Source organism: Pollachius pollachius (genome assembly GCF_949987615.1).
Source record: "Pollachius pollachius genome assembly, chromosome: 14".
Taxonomy (NCBI): domain Eukaryota; kingdom Metazoa; phylum Chordata; class Actinopteri; order Gadiformes; family Gadidae; genus Pollachius; species Pollachius pollachius.
Window position 1 is genome coordinate 9487248 of NC_136947.1, and position 21933 is coordinate 9509180.

General features: G+C 49.3%; 1 protein-coding gene across 1 annotated transcript in view; it reads right to left on the reverse strand.

The window, feature by feature from the left end:
* The window catches only part of efr3a (EFR3 homolog A), a 70289-nt gene that overhangs the window by 5247 nt on the left and 43109 nt on the right, over window positions 1–21933 (reverse strand). The window contains exons 10-18 of the mRNA XM_079750818.1: window positions 19051–19218; window positions 18586–18700; window positions 16304–16355; window positions 15147–15319; window positions 14827–14902; window positions 11965–12126; window positions 10241–10372; window positions 9820–9887; window positions 9395–9522 (exon numbers count right to left, since the gene is read on the reverse strand). Coding sequence (XP_079606944.1) covers window positions 9395–9522; window positions 9820–9887; window positions 10241–10372; window positions 11965–12126; window positions 14827–14902; window positions 15147–15319; window positions 16304–16355; window positions 18586–18700; window positions 19051–19218 — 1074 coding nt within the window. The remainder of the gene's footprint in view (window positions 1–9394; window positions 9523–9819; window positions 9888–10240; window positions 10373–11964; window positions 12127–14826; window positions 14903–15146; window positions 15320–16303; window positions 16356–18585; window positions 18701–19050; window positions 19219–21933) is intronic.

Below are 21933 nucleotides of genomic sequence, written 5' to 3' on the forward strand. Positions count from 1 at the left end.
GAGGAATGGCCATCCATGTGGGGTACCAGTGGCATGTTCTCGACTCATCTAGCAGGAGAGACCCGGAGAAGCACAGAATAATACTACAAGAACCATGCCATACGTCGCATGCAAGAGCTGGGATAAAATACTGTGGGAAAAATGCTGTATTTATTTGGCCAAGGTGACGTTTCATAGCATGTCTGATATGTACCATTTTAGTTAAAATAAGACTATTTTTTTAATTTAGTGAACATCCCATGACCTCATGTTTGTTTACTATTTGTATTTTTCTTGTTATTGCTTGGAATTGCCATCCAAGTTGAATTTTTTCAGAAATAAAGTAAAATAAAATAATGTAACACCATAACACACAAGACGACCAGACAGACTTAGTTTGTTACTCAGGGAGGGTGGCTGGGGGGGTATGGGCCAGCCCGGTGAACACGCCCCTGTCAGAGTGCCATGGGACCGTACACTGCGGTGAGAAGGAGAACCGGGGAAGGTAGATGCCCGGGTTCTGTGTGTGTGTGTGTGTGTGCGCGTGCGTGTGAGTGAGTCACACACGAGGTTCGTCTTCCCACTCGGAGCGCCAGCTCTGACTCACCCGCCCAGAACGCTAATGACGTAGCGGAGATGAATAGCATGCTAGCACTACACCAAGCCACTGCCGCCGCCGCCGCCTGCAAGCGCTCATTATGCACGTCGTAGCGCCGCTGCGATAGCGCTGCATTAGCCTAGCGTTGGCGCCGCGCAGGCTGAAAGGTTAACATCAGAGAGTGTTAAGATCTTTCATGTCTTCCCCATCAAGTGTTCGTAAAAGACCCTCCTCCTCGGGAGACGTGGAGGGGTCGTAAATTGAGTATGGAGGAGGAGGAGGAGGCACTCTCCATCTCCCGCTCTCTCCCTCCGTTAATACCCCTCTGCTGGGGGCCGAGCCCAGGAGCAGGGAGCCCCCGTTGGGCTGCTAGTGGAATTGTGTGTTCAGTCGCCGGCCGACGGCTCCGTACCAGACTTTGGTACCAGGGGGTCTTGGGGAACAGGGAGGGGTCTTGGGGAACAGGGAGGGGTCTTGGGGGACAGGGAGGGGGTACGGGGGACAAGGAGGGGGTACGGGGGACAGGGAGGGGTCTTGGGGGACAGGGAGGGGTCTTGGGGGACAGGGAGGGGTCTTGGGGGACAGGGAGGGGTCTTGGGGGACAGGGAGGGGTCTTGGGGACCGGGAGGGGTCTTGGGGACAGGGAGGGGTCTTGGGGGACAGGGAGGGGGTCTTGGGGGACAGGGAGGGGTCTTGGGGGACAGGGAGGGGTCTTGGGGGACAGGGAGGGGTCTTGGGGGACAGGGAGGGGTCTTGGGGGACAGGGAGGGGGTACGAGGGACAGGGAGGGGTCTTGGGGGACAGGGAGGGGGTACGGGGGACAGGGAGGGGGTACGGGGGACAGGGAGGGGTCTTGGGGGACAGGGAGGGGTCTTGGAGGACAGGGGGGGGTACGGGGGACAGGGAGGGGGTACGGGGGACAGGGAGGGGTCTTGGGGGACAGGGAGGGGTCTTGGGGGACAGGGAGGGGTCTTGGGGACAGGGAGGGGTCTTGGGGACAGGGAGGGGTCTTGGGGGACAGGGAGGGGGTCTTGGGGGACAGGGAGGGGTCTTGGGGGACAGGGAGGGGTCTTGGGGGACAGGGAGGGGTCTTGGGGGACAGGGAGGGGTCTTGGGGGACAGGGAGGGGTCTTGGGGGACAGGGAGGGGGTACGAGGGATAGGGAGGGGTCTTGGGGGACAGGGAGGGGGTACGGGGGACAGGGAGGGGGTACGGGGGACAGGGAGGGGTCTTGGGGGACAGGGAGGGGTCTTGGGGGACAGGGAGGGGTCTTGGGGGACAGGGAGGGGTCTTGGGGGACAGGGAGGGGTCTTGGGGACAGGGAGGGGTCTTGGGGACAGGGAGGGGTCTTGGGGGACAGGGAGGGGGTCTTGGGGGACAGGGAGGGGTCTTGGGGGACAGGGAGGGGTCTTGGGGGACAGGGAGGGGTCTTGGGGGACAGGGAGGGGGTACGAGGGACAGGGAGGGGTCTTGGGGGACAGGGAGGGGGTACGGGGGACAGGGAGGGGGTACGGGGGACAGGGAGGGGTCTTGGGGGACAGGGAGGGGTCTTGGAGGACAGGGAGGGGGTACGGGGGACAGGGAGGGGGTACGGGGGACAGGGAGGGGTCTTGGGGGACAGGGAGGGGTCTTGGGGGACAGGGAGGGGTCTTGGGGACAGGGAGGGGTCTTGGGGACAGGGAGGGGTCTTGGGGGACAGGGAGGGGGTCTTGGGGGACAGGGAGGGGTCTTGGGGGACAGGGAGGGGTCTTGGGGGACAGGGAGGGGGTACGAGGGACAGGGAGGGGTCTTGGGGGACAGGGAGGGGGTACGGGGGACAGGGAGGGGGTACGGGGGACAGGGAGGGGTCTTGGGGGACAGGGAGGGGTCTTGGGGACAGGGAGGGGTCTTGGGGACAGGGAGGGGTCTTGGGGGACAGGGAGGGGGTCTTGGGGGACAGGGAGGGGTCTTGGGGAACAGGGAGGGGGTACAGGGGACAGGGAGGGGTCTTGGAGGACAGGGAGGGGTCTTGGGGGACAGGGAGGGGGTACAGGGGACAGGGAGGGGTCTTGGGGGACAGGGAGGGGTCTTGGGGGACAGGGAGGGGGTACGGGGGACAGGGAGGGGGTACGGGGGACAGGGAGGGGGTACGGGGGACAGGGAGGGGGTACGGGGGACAGGGAGGGGTCTTGGGGGACAGGGAGGGGGTACGGGGGACAGGGAGGGGTCTTGGGGGACAGGGAGGGGGTACGGGGGACAGGGAGGGGGTACGGGGGACAGGGAGGGGTCTTGGCAGCCATAACGACAGACCCTGTATGGTAACGTTTCGGTGCGTTGGCAAACCAACGACAGCGAAAGAGGAGGATGTTTTTACGTAGAGGAGAGGATTTACTCTTCTCTGGAAAGGTAGATTTAAAAGTAGTAGTAGTATTAGTATTATTAGTATAGTATATTAGCATAGCATTAGTATCAGTATTATTAGTATAGTATTATTAGTATATTAATAAAGTATAAGTATTACTAGTATACTATATTATTTAAGTATTTCTAGATGAGGCTAGATACACACGAGAGGTTGACTTTAGTTATCAATAAAAAAAGGTGCCATTAGTCAGATTAAAGGGATGAGGGAGAGGCAGACTCTAGTCTGAGCCTCGTTGAGGGAGAGGCAGACTCTAGTCTGAGCCTCGTTGAGGGAGAGGCAGACTCTAGTCTGAGCCTCGTTGAGGGAGAGGCAGACTCTAGTCTGAGCCTCGTTGAGGGAGAGGCAGACTCTAGTCTGAGCCTCGTTGAGGGAGAGGCAGACTCTAGTCTGAGCCTCATTGAGGGAGAGGCAGACTCTAAAATCGTCTGAGCTGCGACACGTTACAGTTTGCGGGACATTGGGTCGAGGCCCGCTCTTTCAAAGCACAGCGCATGCTGTCCCCCGCTGAGACGAGGCGTCGGGACACCGGGTCGTACCCGACGCTCAGTCTGAGCGGCAGCTGCTCCGAACGGAGTCGGCAGTCAGGGGGTCAAGGGTCACGGCGACGTCACCATGGCAACGGATGAATGTGTTGCCCGGCCCCTGAACGACAGGGCTAATTAAATGAACAATAATAAAAAAGGAATGAAAGAGCCAGGAGAGGACACTAGCTTAATTAATGACACTGCCGCTCGTTATCGTTAGCCGCAGCAAACGAGCATCAATTAACACATCGGGCGGGGCTTTGGGGGGGAGTAGCAAAATCGGAATATGCTAATTGACACAATCTACTACAGCCTGTAATTAATGCCAGGCTCATCTCAAAGGAGCCCTAGGTATGATTCAGGAGCTGACGTTTGGAGTGCAGTTTGTTAGAAATGCAACAGCCATACGTTGGCTGGTAGTGAATCAAATGCTCTGAAAATATCTGTTTCCAGTTGTGTCCGCCTCTGCAGGAACCTGTTTCCATTTAAGGTCAATCCCGACCACCAAGGCCATCTCTACAGTGATTGTTTTGGGAGTCCATCTTGCCTGTCAATCACCTTAGAAACGTCAGGAGGAGGAAGGCAGAGAGCAGAGAACCTTTTGTTGTTTTTCTCCAAACCCTGACCTCTCTCACTCTTTCGTGCACGCTCCCTTTACAACTCTGCCTCCTGCCTCCTCTTCGAATTTCTTCACCTCCATAATTGTGCGACCCGAAGGCTGACACGTCAATAAAGGAGCTGGCGTCAGTCCAGGACACCTTTAGCCCTACGCTACACCAAACCATATCACACGCCTCCTTTGTTTATTACAGGGGACCCCAATAACGACAGGGGTCTGAGACCTCCACCCAGCTCCACTCTTATTCTCTCTCTGTAAGACGTGTCAGGAGATGTTCAGAGTTCACCTAGACCCCTAGCCTTACCCCCCCCACCCCCTCTTAAGCATTTATTGTATGTTGTATGTCCTGGCACCTAATTTAAGCACCTATTTTATGTTGTACGTCCTGGCACTTAATGCACGCACTTATTGTGTATTGTACGTCCTGGCAGTTACAAAATAGTACTAAGCAATGTGTAGCGTCTTATCCTAGCCAACTTTAGTGCTTAGCATTGTGTAGCATCTTATCCTAGCTATCTTTTGTACTTAGCATTGTGTAGCATCTTATCCTAGCTATATTTAGTGCTTAGCATTGTGTAACATCTTATCCTAGCTATCAGTGGTACTTAGCATAATGTAGCATCATATGCTGGCTATCTTTACTCTTTCTTCTGACAAATGTACATAATGTTAGCATTGGATAAAATCGTCTGCTAAACGTCTCCCCTCAGGGTGGGTCCCCCAGCTTGTTTCTGTGGACACACCTGGGGGATCTGTTTACCCCATTAGAGGCTCCAGTGTTCCTGGCGGTTCACAACTACTGGGTCGGTCTCAGGAGTGGATGTTTCACGACGGTCGGAGACGGAGGCTAATTGGAACAACGTGGTCCCCGGCAAACAAGACCTTGAGCGATGACAGGGTTGCTGGTTTGAATCCGCACAGGGAGCTCTGAGGAGGTTGAACCTGCCTATCACCGTTGTTGATCGTATATTTATACTGTGGTTTGTATTGCTGATTGTTTTTATATCATTGAGGTTTTTATTATAAATTGCATTTCATACCAATTTGTGCTGCTGTCACACCTTAATTTACCCACAGGGAGGGATAAAGTATTTATCTATTCATATCTCCCCATCTCTGCCTATCTCTCTCTATCTACCCCTCTCTATCCATCTCCCCCTCTCTCTCCATCTCTGTAAAGTACAGATGTGCCTTTGTGCAGGATAAGTGGTCTTGCATCAACGTGTGTGTGTGTGTGTGTGTGTGTGTGTGTGTGTGTGTGTGTGTGTGTGTGTGTTCTACTGCACCCCATGTAGCTGTGAATCACTATTATATATAATTACTGACATGCAGTTATATTTCTGAAATACAGTTCAGTTAAAATCCCATCTATTATTTTTAATTGTGGTCATCCCAAGATCCAATTGGTTTCTATGTAGGTTCACAACCCTTTTGAAAACCAAGTCATATCTACCTAGTTACTCACATGATACCTAGTTCTGATTTGATTAGAGGTTATACAGTGTCTATGTAATCTTAATCCAGTCTCTATAATTATAATCCAGTCTCTATATCTTAATCCACTGTCTATAATCATAATCTAGTGTCTAGAATCTTCAAATTTAATTGAATGTCTTTAATGTTAATCAATGTATATAATCTTAATCCATTTCTATAATCGTAATCCAGAGTATATAACCTTAATCCATGTAAAATCTTAATCCAGAGTCGATAATCTTAAATGCAGAATCTATAATGTTAAATCCAGAGTCTATAATCTTAAATCCAGAATCTATCATCTTAATCTATCTAGACAATACACTTAGTTGTACATATGCATTGTGTACTTACCACAGCAAAAACATCCATAGGCAGGCAGTCAAGAAAAATATTTTTTAAATTGTATACCATTATATCACAAATAGCATGTAACTACAGGCTAATGAGCTACATGCTTGTCAGCACTAACACAACACACATCATGCTAGCACAGCAGGAGCACAAAGTACAGGGGTTGCAGGTTCTATTCCCTGCATGGCAAAACAAAAAAAAAACAGACCAGTGACTCAGTGTCTGTCGGGAGGAGGCTCCATCCTGATGGACCGCTCCCTGGCTCTACCTGATACTGCCCACAGGAACACTAAGGAACAACTCCACTCTCTCACTCACTGTCTGTCTGTCTGTCTGTCTGACTGCCTGTATCAACGTTTATGTGATATGGAAGTTCAGGGGAGATACAACTTTAAAAAAAATAAGCAATCCATCCATCAACTACTTGAATATCAATCTGGGCCAGAGAGCTTTCTTTAAATGTACTTTAATGACTGGAGCAGACTATCACCAAACCTGGGATCAGTTAACCTCTAGCTAGTTCAACATGTAGCTCATCTAAAATGATCCAATCTCCTTTCTGCACTTAATGAATCTGTCTCCATCTGCATTTGATAGAAGGCCGTGAGTCCCGACTAAAATCCTTTCCTACTTCTTATCTAGTTTCAAAGGTCAAACATCTCATGCCATTTGACTCACGCATTATGCAACGCTTGGAAATTACAATCTGTACGACACAAACATGAGACGTGAAGTTAGCAGGTACTCAGAAGAGCAGACTATTCAAGATTTACATCGTGAATAGCTGCTTGACGCAAAGGTCATTGTAGTCGAGATCTTCATGTCTCTTTAGATAGCTGGAAAGACATGAATAGACCCCCCCCCCCCCCTCTGTCCCCGTCCATCCGAGAGGACCGAAACAAGAGGGTTTGGCCGGGGTGGAGCTGCCTATCGTCAGGCACCTCAAAGAAATCGTAGCGCCGCTCATAAGAAGCCTGTGATGACAGACTTAAATGCCATCTACGGCTATCTGGGGCTGTTCCATCAGACGAACCTCCGGCACGGATTCAACACGTCAGGCCCTCTCAAACGGCGACTCCTGACGGATCTGTCATCAACCAGCTGGAATCCCTCTGGGGCCACTTGAGAGATACCAAGGGGCTCCAGTGACACCACAGCGGTGGAGGTGTCGCTAGGGGAAGGGGGATGGGGGTTACATACTGGGGGAGGTAATTGGGGTTTATTAATACGGGATGGATCCTCTACAGTGGATGGATTCTACACTGTGATCAGAGAGACCTATTGATAAGGGAAATTCCCTATTGCATGATCTATTGATCAGACACATATCTATTGATACAGCACAGTTCTGTTTAACAAGGAGTTATTTGACAGAGATCACAGACCCATTGACAGGACAGTGCTTCTATGGAAGACAAGGAGAGTTTGTCTACAGTGATCACAGGGACCTATTGATAGGGATCAGGTGATTGGTTACCTCTTGATGACTGTTTGCACTTGTGAAGAATCTTGCCTACCGTGTACAGGACTTGTTTGACAGAAGAAAGTTAACGTGTTAATACTGTTATTACGATTACTCCCCTGATATACCCCATGTATCCTTCAAATGCAAGGAGAACTTGAAGGATACAAGAATCAGTTGAGGTATTCAGAAAGAAATGGAAGGCTGCAGGGTTTTTTTGCTGCCTTAAAACATAAATATTGAATCAGTTTAATAATCAATCCTACTGATGATGTATTTTAGTTTGAAGGGTTGATCCGTAACTCCAGGAAATTTTCCAGGACTTCGTGGTGACGGTGTGTCTGAGCGACCGTGTCCCGTCATTGCACAGCCAGAGTTTTAACTTTAAAGAGGCCTCTGATCAGTGGGGTATACTACGAACCTCGCTCGCTATGCCAAATGCAGAATTGTTCGACAATAATCCCATTAGAATGATGATGATTTCAAAATGCATAAGCAAAGTCCAACCTGCCTTATTCTATAATTTAGGGAATTCACTTTAAATACACCTATGTAAGAAATGTATTGCATATGTTTTCAACCGCTGAGAGGTAGCGGTGGTGGCGTAGTGGATTAGTATAAGACCCGAACGCCAGCGACCGGGGTTCAAATCTCGCCGGTTTATCATCATGCCTTTTACCCCCATAGATGTGGTGCCAGCACAGCCTTGAAAATATGGGTTGAATTTCAAAATAAGCACAAAAATATAATTCCATAACCTTTGGTGAATAAGTATTCTAAATGCATGAGAATTGGGACTTTTTAAGCTTCACATAAATGCGCCTCACTTGGGAGTCAAACCCCCCGTGCAGAAATTCAAGACTGACGCGCTACCTCCACTCTACCACTCTCTCAGGGGGACACAATGCGCAACAGTAAGCATTGTCTCCATAAGGTCCAACAAGGACGATCAAATAGCGAATACCCTCTGAGTAGAACCTGTATCTCTCAAAGAATATTCTCAGGCAATGCTTAGGGATCGGTCCCGAAAGAGCCTCTGTCGGGGAGACCCCTGTATGAAACGGGCTCCGAGGTCCACAGGAACACCCACAATTGGTGACACCATTGTCAGAGGAGGGGCGAGGAAGCTGCGCATCGCTTTAAGTAGCCGATCTCCCGATAGACTTAGCTGAAAACCTGCTCCCGACCAGGTTTGGTTGAGAGCATAAGTCACCATGGTGATACAGCGACGCTAAAAGAGACCTACTTTCATGTCCCAACTAACCCAGGCTTTGAGCGCAACAAACCTCGCTAACCCTCTAATCGAGGTTCGTAGTACAGGCCACTGGCCTCCTGAAATTGGTTTCAGACATGTTTACATGTCTTTTATTTCAGCAGAAATTTTTCAAATTCGAATTCTTCCGAGAAATACCATGAGGCAGAAAGTGAAATGATAACAAATCCTTGAAGAGGACGTCAACAGTGATCTCCTCCTCCTTCACCGTAAACAAACTACCACAGACGTTGGCTTCCAAGAGCTTCTCTGGGTCTTCATAAGCATAGTGAATTAAGCTCTTTCAAGAGATTAAAGAACAACTTCAAAATAATGCTCTTTAGATGATGAATATCACTCCTATGTGGTAAAGTTGTTTTGGTAAGAGGAAAATACAGTAAGAGACTTAAAAAGTTCCTCTTCCTTCCTCTACTTCACCACTAGGGATGATTATTATAATTAATTTAAAGCCATTTGGAAATCACAAGTGTGAAGTGTCCACTCAGAAGCATGATGGCTAGAGCAACCCACCAGCCTATCAAGTGGGAACAGTTCACTTGGAAGACTGGAAGGTTGATCTTTTAATGGATAATCAACATCACAACAGGTCAAATCAGGGACCCTTTAATGACTTTTCAGTCCAGCTGCCAACGGAGTGTGTACGCATTGACAGTAATGGCCCGGTGCACCCCCCGGGGAGCTGAAGGTCCGCCTGCCGGGTCTTACCTGTGACCTGGGGGACGTAGGAGATGGAGAGCCGGTCCACGCTGTACCCTGGTCCCGCAAGACACTCGGCCATGTCCAGCGTCTGGAAGTACAGGCTCCGGTCCTCCTTGTCCAGAGAGTCCGGGAGGCTGGGGAGACAGTGTTTCCATGGTGACCAAACATCCTTCAACCAGTAGAATTAACTCCCTTCAGGGTTTTTTCGTGTTTACTATTCAGCCATTTTGCAGACACCCGTTAGTCCAAGTGACATGGTGAACTGAGATGAATGGGTCTTCATGAGGAGCAGATAGGACATCATGCACTAGGATGCCTACGGGGGAGGCTGTAGACATTGGGGATCGAATGTGCTATGGTTGCAGCAGTGTGAACGTGAAACCAGCCCCAAGTGGAGAGTGGTAGGTGAGGGGGTGGGGAGGGGCACTTACGGACACTTGTCTTTGAAGATGTGTTCAGGCAGGAGATGCGGGGCGTCCAGGCTCCTCAGCTCCACCACCTCGAGATGGAGGAGATTCATGTTAGAGATGTATTATGCTGACGTGCCTCAGAAGCTAACAGAGTCCTGCTAGCGATATACCATGCTAACTTGCTGGCAGAAAACAACAGTGTCATGCTAGCGCCGTACCTTGCTAATGTGCTGGCAGAATCTAACAGTGTCATGCTAGCGACATACCTTGCTAATGTGCTGGCAGAAGCTAACAGTGTACTGCTAGCGCCATACCTTGCTAACGTGCTGGCAGAAGCTAACAGTGCCATGCTAACGTGCTGGCAGAAGCTAACAGTGTACTGCTAGCTACGTAGCTTGCTAACGTGCTTGCAAAAGCTAACAGTGTACTGCTAGTGCCGTACCTTGCTAACGTGCTGGCAGAAGGACGGGTTGGCGATCATCTGGCTCAGGAAGTTGAGGTAGGCCGCCACCAGAGCCATGATGCCACAGCGAATCACCATGGGCATGTTCTCCTCATTGGTCAGCGCCATGTCCTGCAGGAGCCAATCACATCGCAGCTTTAAGATGTCGACTATTAACTCATCCTCGACCCATTCAATCATTAAAGACCCCCCATCTCATCAATATGCAGAGGTCATAACGCCAAAATCTAAAATCTCCTTTTCGTAAGTTGGTTAAAAACTAAAACAACTTTGTTTCTTCATTCACTAAAAGCAAACAACAACAACAAGACAATATTAAGAGCGTTACTCATCCGTGGAACATTAAGGGTCTTCCTCAGACGGTTCCATTAAAAACAGAAATGAAAACATTAAATTGACCGTAACATTTGTTTCCGGTCCCTGATGATTGGAATAGTTTTGTGACTTTGAACGATGTCTTTGTCAGATCTTACAGCACAGCCATATGCTCTAGTCTGTCATGGAGGTACAGCATTCTCCAGAGGGGAGAGGGGCTGAGAGGAGGGGAGGAGGGGAGATGAGGAGAGAGGAGAGGAATAGGATAAGAGATGAGGAAGAGAGTGGAGAGCAGATGAGGAGGAGGACAGATAGGAAGGAGGAGCAGGAATAGGAATAGGAAAAGGGATGAGGAGGAGAGTGGACGAGAGATAAGGAGGAGGAGAGGAATAGGATAAGAGATGAGGAGATACTAAAGGAGAGGAGTAGGAGAAGAAGGGGATTCCCACCACAGTTCTGACACTGAGATGACCCTCCGACGACCTTTGACCTGAGAACATGAGAACAGACAGGCCTCCTCACACACCTCACATTGCAACAGACGGGGGAGCGAGCAGCGATCATTTGAACCAGCAGGAGGCTATCTGTCTGTGTGTCTGTGTGTATGACATTTACTAACTGATAAATACCTGCTGTGAGAGGAACCTGAACAGCTGGGCCAAGTGTTTTTGTTGTCTTGTCGGGGTGTGTGTGTTATGCCTGTTGTTATTTCTGTGTGTGTTGGCATGTGTGGCTTTTAACGTTGTCGGCTGGGTGTGTGTCGGTGCCTGCCATCCTAAATCCTTCTGTTTGTCATTCAGTCCCAGCAGGGGGTCCAAAGCAGGCAGGTCCTTAATGTCATCAGCGATCATTAAGGACCTGCAGTCAAATGAAGAGTTCCTGGTGTTTTTATTTTGGTGAATTCGAGAAAAAAACAACACAAAAGAGCAATCATCTTCTCAACTCCTACTTATAGTCCCTTCTTTATGTATTCCCACTTTGAGGTGCTCTCCCTCTTGGTTCCTCCCTCACCAGTAAAAACAACTTTTCCTGGTGGGATTTGAAGTTCTCTCTTGAACTTCAAATCCCCTAAATTTACATTTAGGGGATTGTGCTGACGCTTTTATCCAAAGCGACTTACGACCATTCATGCACACATTGACGGCGGTGTCAACCATGCCAGGCGACAGCCAGCTCGTCAGGAGCAGTCAGGGTGAGGCCTCTCGCTCAGGGACACCTCAACACTCAGGGATCGAACTAGCAACCTTCCGGTTGCCGGCCGAACCCGCTCCAACTCCTGAGCTGCTGCCGCCATAAACTTTGAGTTGTTCATCCCCTTCCTCAGTACAAAAACCACAACCTGACAGGGAGGAAGGTTTGCCCTGTGACCCCTGACCCCCGGGCGATACCTGCAGAGCGATGGCGAGCCGGATGAGGTCGATGACCACCTCCTCGTTGGCCAGCTCGATGGTGAGCACGGCCAGCGTGGTGAACAGCAGCTCGTAGTTCTTGTGGACGTTGTCCTCCTCCTTGGAACCCAGGTAGATGTGGCGGTACAGCTGCTGTCCATGCTAAGAAGGAGGTGGAGGAGGAGGAGACAGGAGGGGAGGAGGAGGAGGAGGAGGAGACAGGAGGTGGAGGAGGAGGAGGAGACAGGAGGTGGAGGAGGAGGAGACAGGAGGGGAGGAGGAGGATGAGGTAAAGGATCAGGAGAGGAGGAGGTAATGGAGGAAGAGGAGGTAAAGGAGGAGGAAGAAAAGGATGAGGAGGAGTCAAAGGATAAGCAGGAGGTGGAAGAGGAAGAGGAGAGAGGGAATGAGAGGTGAAGAGGAGGAGAGAAGACAAAGAGAGAGGAGGGGACAGATGAGAGAACAATAAAAAATGTGAGTGTGTTTTGACAGTTATTTCTGTGTGTTGGTCTGTGCGCCTGTGGGGTACCAAAAGTACAAATATTATACAAAACAATTTATAAATACAAGCCGAGAAACACCCTGAACTGATTTGCCATTGAGGAGAAGGAGCAGGAGGAACAGCAGGAGCATGAGAAGGAGGAGCAGGAGCAAGAGGAGCAGGGGCAAGAACAGGAGGAGCAAGAGGAGGAGAAGAAGCAGGTGGCGGAGGAGCAGGAGGCGAAGAAGGAGCAGCAGCAGGAGGAGGAGCAAACTGTTCTCCATGGAGTTATGCATGGCCACCATGAAGGATGACAATGTGTTCTCTTCCCTCCCGAGGTGTAAAGGTGAAACACCCACCCCAGGTGTTTCCCCTTTACACGCTCGCGGAGAGGAGCTTCCTGGCTCTCCGGCGGTGGAGGAGCCTCTGTTCTCCTCTGTGAACAGAAACAACGGGGCCGCCGCCGCCCATCAACACCTCCCTGCTGCCACTTCCCACGGCTCTAATAGAACCCGGGTCATTCTGTTTGTAGAAGACGGCACGCTAGTCATCCATAATGAACGCAATTAGCGACCGCTAATGATGCCGGCCGGCGGGAGAGGGGTGCTGAACGCGGCGCAGTGGAGGACGAGGCTGGAGCCACGCCGGAGGACCGACCCCCGGACCAGAAGGAGACCACACCGAGTCCTCGTCCTCAAAGACCTGGCCAGATGGTAACCAGGGAGCATTGTGAGGTGGTAAGCATCTGCCAGTGGTACTTCTGCCGGCGGCTGGTGCGGTACAACGCAGTGGGAACCACTACGACGAGGAGGTAAGGTGGATAGAATGACCTTTTTATAAGATTCTAATCTTACTCAGAAGATAGGCATACATCTCTGCACAACTAGTAGGCTGCAGGTGGAGATGCAGTCTACTAGTTATCCAGGAGCAAATAAGTAGACATCAGGCAGTGTTTCACCTACATTTTTTGTAAAATGTATAGAAAAATGTATAGATTGAGCTTCCAAATATGACATAACAACCAACAGAGTCAAGTTATCTGCTGAGACCAGATCATTGTGCAAATTTGCCTTGAACTTGGCAGAAACTTTATTTCTTTTTGCAATTCTATTTTTTTTGCAGTGACGCTGACAATCCAGCAGCGGCGGTGCACCGCTGCTGAATGCATATAGGGGAAACACTGCATCAGGTGTAGATGACTGTAACTAACCAGGAGTTAACCAGGAGCAAACTAGGTGGATAATACTGTAGCAAACCAGGAGCTAACTAGGTGGATATTACTGTAGCAAACCAGGAGCTAACTAGTCAACATCAGGTGGAGATTACTGTATTCAACCAGTAGAAACAAGGTGATAAATCAGGAACGAAGCACAGATAAATGGGATAGCTGCGGTACAGATCTGGGCATCACTTCTGTCTACGGTTCCGTCTGCCAAAAAACATTCATCCAACCTTTAATCATATACCAAGAGAATCTGCATAATGACTTACGGGCAGACCAACAGAGTGACGACCTGAGCCTGATGGCTACTGGATGGCAGAGGCTGGCATGGAGCAAGGCATTACAACAACAACATCTCTGCTGAAGCAGGCAGAAATTATATAGCAACCCAACACTGATAGACAGAGCTTTGTGCTGCTGCTCGACCTCTTAGACGAGACGTTGACCGACACAACCGGCAATCTGAGCTGAAGAGCAGATTTAACCACAGGTTTCAACTGAAGGCAAAAAAAACAACCAAATAAATGGGTTTAAAAACGTAACATAAAGGAGTGCCACAGTCTTCTATTGGTGGACACTGGGAACTGCCCAGTATAGCCACATTATTCTACTGGTGGAACTGGGAGCTGCCCAGTACAACCCCAGTCTTCTACTGGTGGACACAAGGCTGCCCAATACCACCCCAGTCTCTGGCTGCTAGACTGGGCTTCTGAGTGGTGCTGATAACCAGGTGTAGAGACCGCCTCCTCCCTAAAGGCTCTCCAGGCCCTGAGAGCTCCGCGTCTCCCCGAGCCAGGAGAGGAGGCGCTGGGCTGGAGGGCCTCCATTGAGCCCCCGACCTCTCCACCCTGGTGGGCCCAGACGGCAGCACAGGACCATTCAGGCTCTATTCATGTGTGGTTCAGCTACGTCACGCCTGCAGCTGTTACAGGCACCGCCTCCTAAAGACGCTGGTTGAAGATCTGAATACGCAGGTTCATGGGTTTTGGAAGGAGAGTGGAGGACGAAGAGTTTCCCCATCAGATGGAAACACACAGACAGGAAGACAGACAGACAGGTTGACGGACAGAGAGGCAGAAATGTAGACAGACAGACAGACAGACAGTCAGGGAGTCAGACAAAAATACCCAGACAGGCGGGCAGACAGAAGAGCTTGTACCTTTTTCATGAAGGCAACGTCTTGTTTCGAGATCTTTTCTCTCTTGAACTTCAGAGCGGCCACATTTGGGATGATTCTGGAGGGATGAGGACAGAGAGCAATGAACACCAGGACCACTTATCCATGCAAAACCAAACAATACTACGTATACACCAATTATAATTGCATTGCGTAGATTAATGTGTATATAAAGACATGTGCTGTGACACGCACACACACACACACACACACACACACACACACACACACACACACACACACACACACACACAATCCCCCCCCCCCCCCCCCCAGTCGGGTGCCTAGCAACTAAGCGGTACCTGATGCCACGCAGCTTGGCGCGATTGTCGTGGCGATCGATGATGTTGTGCAGGATCTCCAGCACCAGCTGTCGCAGCTCGCTGTCCTCCATCAGGGAGATGGAGAAGAGCGGGTCCAGGAAGGGGGAGGGCAGCGCTGCCACCATGGTCTTAGACTTGAACCCGGAGGTCACCTGCAGTCAACACAAGACACAGAAACTTTTAACTCTGACCCCTCTGTCCTACAACCCTAAGCCAGTGTTTCCCCGAGCCTGAGCACAGAGTAGTAATTCACTTAGTGTTTGGAAGTAGTTCACTTGTTGCTACAAATCATAAGTCTGTTCGAATACACATGACTTTAAAACCTTGCAACTCCTGAGGAGGAGTTGGAGGGGAGTGATAGGACCAGAGGAGGAGGATGAGGAAGGTGGATGCAGAGAGGGGAGAGGGGTTGGTTTAGGGAGGAGAGGATGAAAGACAAGGAGAGAAGAGGCGGATATAAGAAGAAAGGAGGATGAGCGAAGAGCAGGAAAGATGATTCAGTCAATCACAGGAATCAAAAGTGAGTGTGTCTGTGTTCCCAGCTGTGTTTGGCCGTCTCATGTCTGAGAGATTAAATGTCTTTCAGAGTAAGAGCGTTGTACAGAAATATATTTCTTATTTCATGACATCCAGCAGTATGTTTTATTTCGGTGTTAGTTTAGAGATGGTTAAATATAGCAGATGATGTATTAGTTAAGAGATCGTTTGGTTGAGTAATTAGGTTAGATATGGTTACGTTAATCTCTTAGATTAGAGATGGTTAGTTTGGGTATTATGTTAGAGATGGATAAGAGACAGTGAAGTTTAAGTATTGCTATGAGGTTAAAGGTCATAGGTTCTATGGTAGGCTGGTTCTACATTAGCAGTCAGGCTAGATGTGAGGCATTAGCCCGGTAGAGATGGATAAGCGTAGCATTTGGAAGTAGAAGATGTTACCGCTGAGACCCAAGCAGTGTGACCCGCACCATCCAGCAGCCGCGTGACACCACCTGCCCATCACTCTCCACCACGCCGCACATCAGGGCCTGATTGCTCTGGTCTGCTGAGGCTAATGTGCCTGTCTGTGAGCCGTCCCTGGCTGGGTGCGGGGGCGCTGGCAGGCAGCAATAAGGATAACAGATTAGGATCTCACTCACCATGATGAGGGAGCTCAGCAGCATGGTCTGGATCCTCTTGGTGCCCTGGTGTCTGGAGGAGGGCAGAGAGAGAGAGAGAGAGGCTGTTAGAGGGGAGGCGAGAGGAGAGGGGAGAGACGCAGTGAGCAGGAGGACATAGAGGAGAGAGGCTGTTAGAGGGGAGAGAAGGACACAGAGGAGAGAGGAGAGGGGAGAGGAGAGACGCAGTGAGCAGGAGGACATAGAGGAGAGAGGCTGTTAGAGGGGAGAGAAGAGAAGTGGGAGAGGAGGACACAGAGGAGAGAGGAGAGGGGAGAGGAGAGACACGGTGAGCAGGAGGAGAGAGGAGAGGAGAAGACACAGAGATGAGAGGCTGTTAGAGGGGAGAGAGGAGAGAGGAGAGGAGGACACAGAGGAGAGAGGCTGTAAGAGGGGAGAGAGGAGAGGGGAGAGGAGGACACAGAGGAGAGAGGAGAGGGGAGAGGAGAGACACGGTGAGCAGGAGGAGAGAGGAGAGAGGAGAAGACACAGAGGAGAGAGGAGGAAAAAAGAGAAGAGAAGCAGGAGGACACAGAGGAAAGAGGAGAGGAGGACACAGAGGAGAGAGGAGAGAGGAGAGGAGGACACAGAGGAGAGAGGCTGTTAGAGGGGAGAGAGGAGAGAGGAGAGGAGGACACAGAGGAGAGAGGCTGTTAGAGGGGAGAGAGGAGAGGGGAGAGGAGGACACAGAGGAGAGAGGAGAGGGGAGAGGAGAGACACGGTGAGCAGGAGGAGAGAGGAGAGAGGAGAAGACACAGGAGAGAGGAGGACACAGAGGAGAGAAGCAGGAGGACACAGAGGAGAGAGGAGAGGAGGAATCAGAGGAGAGAGAGGAGGACAAAGAGGAGAGAGGAGAGGAGGAATCAGAGGAGAGAAGCAGGAGGACACAGAGGAGAGAGGAGAGGAGGACACAGAGGAGAGTCACAGTGAGCAGGAGGAGAGAGGAGAGGAGGACAGAGCACAGACATCGTGAGCAGAAGGAGACAGAGGAGAGGGGATATAAGATAAGTCGAGGAGAGGAGAAAGAGGAGACGAGACGAGAGAGAGAGGAGAGGAGACCTGAAGAGTGTTCAGGTTATTTCTACACCTTTTCAGTCACCTGCAAATTAAATCAAAAACCACTTCCCAAGCGTGACAAAGGCAGCCTGGTATGACAGTTCACCAGGACACTTCCTCAGGATGATTCTGGTTCTGATAACCTCAGACGGGCTGGAGGCAGCAGATTGCTTGGCCGAGGCATGGAGCGGAACAACACACCAGACAACCACACAGTCTGAGTCACCCCCCCAGCACAGGGCTTCTTAAAGGAGCAGTCTCCTGAAAATGACGTCAGCAGAAGCCTTTAGACGTGTATTCTGTACTGCATTATTTTTTTATCTTTTAAAAAATGTATGTTTGTACATTTTTAAAACGGTTGTAAGATCTATTTTGAATGCCATTACTGTCCTGTTCTGTCTTCCCCGACACCTGAATCCCCATCCGGGACCATAAGTAACATCCCGTCTCATTTCTCCCCAGCCTCTTAGCAGAGGACTGCCGTCTCGGGAATCAAACGCTCAAACATCACGGATGCCATTTCCTTTGAGGTTGCTTGAATGTTAGGGTTTCATTTTAACCCAGGCCTTTCAAACCCAGAGCCTTCGGCCGGGAGACACCCTTGTTGACAACACCCTGTCTCTCATCAAATGGGCTATTAATGATGTAGGAAATCACGGCTGTGTTGAAGAACTCGTCTCCACCATTGCTCTGCTGAAAACTTTATTAATCTCTTTGCTGTATCCTGATCCACGTTCTAACGCTCTTCAGGAGATAAGGGGAACTGAAGACGATGTCATCCTGTGATCAGTGATGGAGACGCATCGTCAGACACGACCAATGAGCCCACAAGGCATGAACTGTGCACACACGCACACATGGTTAGCTTGATACCAGCAATTTGCTGTATCCCACTTTCAAGAAGAAAATAAAACAAACACACACACAGAGAAAGAGCCGAGGGACATTATAAATATATATATAAATTAAATATAATAAAAAAAAATATATAGAATATTGAAAAATATATATAAATAAAATATAAAAATATATATATATATATAAATAAAAAGTATAAAATATATAACAAATATATAATAAGATAAATATATATCAAAATACAAAATTACATATATATGAAGTTTGTGTTCCGTCAGTGCCTTGTGTGTGGTTTGTGTCAATGCTGTGTGTGTGTGTTGTGTCAGTGCTGTGTGTGTGTAGAGTCTCACCCTATCTTGACCGTGTCCATGGAGTGGCAGGGTGTCCCGTACACCGGGATCTTCCCCATGATGAACATCATCACCTCTGCACGCTGGTAGTCAGGGAGGTTACCGCCGAAGAACCCTGCACACACACACACACACACACACACACACACACACACACACACACACGAAAGTGTGGCGTTAAAGAACCATTTAAATAAAGGTTTGTCGTACCGATGGTCTGTATGATGGTGTTACGGAACCGTTTAAATAAAGTTTTGTGGTACCGATGGTCTGTATGATTGCGTCCCAGAACCGTTTAAATAAAGTTTTGTCATACAGATGTACTCGTTACCGAAGCGTTTAAATAAAGTTGTGTGGTACCGATGGTCTGTATCATGGCGTTACGGAATAGTTTAAATGAAGTTTGTTGTACCGATGGTCTGTATGATGGTGTTACGGAGCCATTTCAATAAAGTTATGTGGTACCGATGGTCTGAATGATGGCGTTCTGGACGATGCGCTCCTCGCTCTCCTTGGATCGCCCTGACGACACGCTGGTGGCCGACGCCCGGCGAGGCCCCTCCCCCAGCTCCAGGTCCACGCTGATCCTCAGGTGCTTCAGCAGCGTGTTGAAGACCTCCAGCACTGTGGGGCCTGGAGAACACACACAGCATCAGTTAACACACACGCAAGCCTGGAGAACACACACAGCATCAGTTAACACACACGCAAGCCTGGAGAACACACACAGCATCAGTTAACACACACAAAAGCCTGGGGACTATCTATCAAGCTAGCTAGCTACAGTCACATACTTAACCGGAGGTGGAAGCTATGCTATCTATCAAGCTAGCTAGCTACACTCACATACTTAACCCGAGGTGGGAGCTATGCTATCAAGCGAGCTAGCAAAAGTCACATACTTAACTGGAGGAGGGAGCTATGCTATCTGGCTAAATAGCTACGCTCGTATACATAAACAGAAGTCAGAGCTATGCTATCTAGATAGCTAGCTAGGGGGTCATCCCTATGTTTCCCAGGTCCTATGTTCCCCGGGTGCAAAGGGTTAGGGTCAGGGTTAGGGTTAGGGTGAGGGTTAACCCTATACCTAACCCTAACCAATCAGAGGAGAGCCATTCTAACCAATCACAGGCGAATCAGAGGTAAAAAAGGCGGTACTTGTTCCTTCCATCCTACGAAAAAAAGATTTGCTCACAGGGTCCTTTGTTCCCCGGTCACATAGAAAGCAGGGAACATAGGACCCAGGGAACATAGGTACGCTCCCCTAGCTAGCTATCTACAGTCACATACCTAACTGGAGGTGGGAGCTATGCTATCTAGCGAGCTAGCTACAGTCACATACGTAACCAGCGGTTGCAGCTATGCCTTCTAGCGAGCTAGCTACAGTCACATACATAACCAGCGGTGGGAGCTATGCTATCTAGCTACAGTAACATCCCTAAATGGTGGAGGGCGCTATGCTATCTAGCATGGTCACATACCTAACCAGAGGACGGAGCAATGCTATGTAGATAACTAGCTACGGTCACATACCTAACCAGAGGAGGGAGCTATGCTATCTAGCTAACTAGCTACGGTCACATACCCAGCCAGAGGTTGGGTGGAGTCTGGCATTCTGGTTCGAAGGCTTTTGGTCTTTTGAACTCTTGAGTCAAACCTGTCAAAAGTTTCTTTAATGGTCTGAAGGGTTTTAGGGTTTTGGAACAGCAGCACACATGGGGAGACTTTAGCTAGTGTTCGAGACCCATTCACCTGACCCAGGCAACATGCAGTCTGTACGAAACAATACGTCTCTGTCTGGCCGGAACAAGTCAGAACCAGTTAAAGAACCGTTTGCAACCGGCCAGCGGAAGTTCTCTCCGGAACGAGTCGAGTGTCGTTTGTCACTCATAGAGAATGACAAATCATGAGTGAGTGGTCCTTGCATGGTGGGTGTTAATTATCACACAACAACACATTAACACAAAGATGACAGCATCAGAGCAGACTGAATATGACATCCACTGGAGCCAGAGAGAGTGCGTAGGAGAGAGAGCGAGAGGGAGTGAGAGGGAGAGGGAGAGAGAGCTAGAGAGACAGAGATAGAAAGAAGAAAGAGATGAAGAATTGCCTTGCCTTGCCTATAGAGCTAGAGCGGTCAGAGTGACTTGTTATTATGTTGACTCTATAGACCTAGAGTGGTCCGAGTTTCTTGTATTCATTTGGGCTCTATAGAGCTAGAGCGGCTAGAGTGTATTAATGCAGGTTTATAGAGCTAGAGCGGTCAAAGTATTAATGCAGCCTCTATAGAGCTAGAACGGTCAGCGTGTATTAACGCAGGCTCTATAGAGCTAGAACGGTCAGAGTATTAATGCAGGATCTATAGTAGGGCTGCAACTAACGATTATTTTAACACTATTGATACTTTTCTATTATTTTGTTGCAATAGAACTTAAATTATTGCTTTAATTGATGATAAGATGATCATAGCTCAAGATAAACTGGTCCTAATTCCATCTTTACTATCTATTTTATATTGCTGGGAAACAAGTTTTCGCCAAAATCTCAAAATCTCAATCTCAATACACTGTCCTGTTGTGTGATTACTATCGCTGCTTGAATGACTGTTGATGCACGCAGTGCCGACTCCGAGCCCGTCTGCACACCGTCTGTAGCAGCAGCAGCTGACAGAGTTTTTGGTTGGACTAGACGGATACTGAGTTGAAGGAGTTTTTTTAACCCAAAGACAGTGAAGGTACACAAAATACAAGCTGTGGTCGCTCACACTAAAGCTCGCTGTGAGCGTGCATGAACCAAGAACCCAACCTGTTGGCGGCTGGCAGTAAACAGTGCCGCGCCTATGAGAGACGTATTAATCGCGCGACTCAACAAATCGATGACCAAATTCGTTGCCAACGCTTTTAGTAATCGATTTTTATCGATTCGTTGTTGCAGCCCTGATCTATAGAGCTAGGGCGGTCAGAATGTATTAATGCAGGCTCTATAGAGCTAGAACGGTCAGAGTCTTAATGCAGGCTCTATAGAGCTAGAGCGGTCAGTGTATTAATGCAGGCTCTATAGAGCTAGAACGGTCAGAGTCTTAATGCAGGCTCTATAGAGCTAGAGCGGTCAGTGTATTAATGCAGGCTCTATAGAGCTAGAACGGTCAGAGTGTATTAATGCAGGCTCTATAGAGCTAGAGCGATCAGAGTGTATTAATGCAGGCTCTATAGAGCTAGAGCGGTCAGAGTGTATTAATGCAGGCTCTATAGAGCTAGAGCGGTCAGAGTGTATTAATGCAGGCTCTATAGAGCTAGAACGGTCAGAGTCTTAATGCAGGCTCTATAGAGCTAGAGCGGTCAGAGTGTA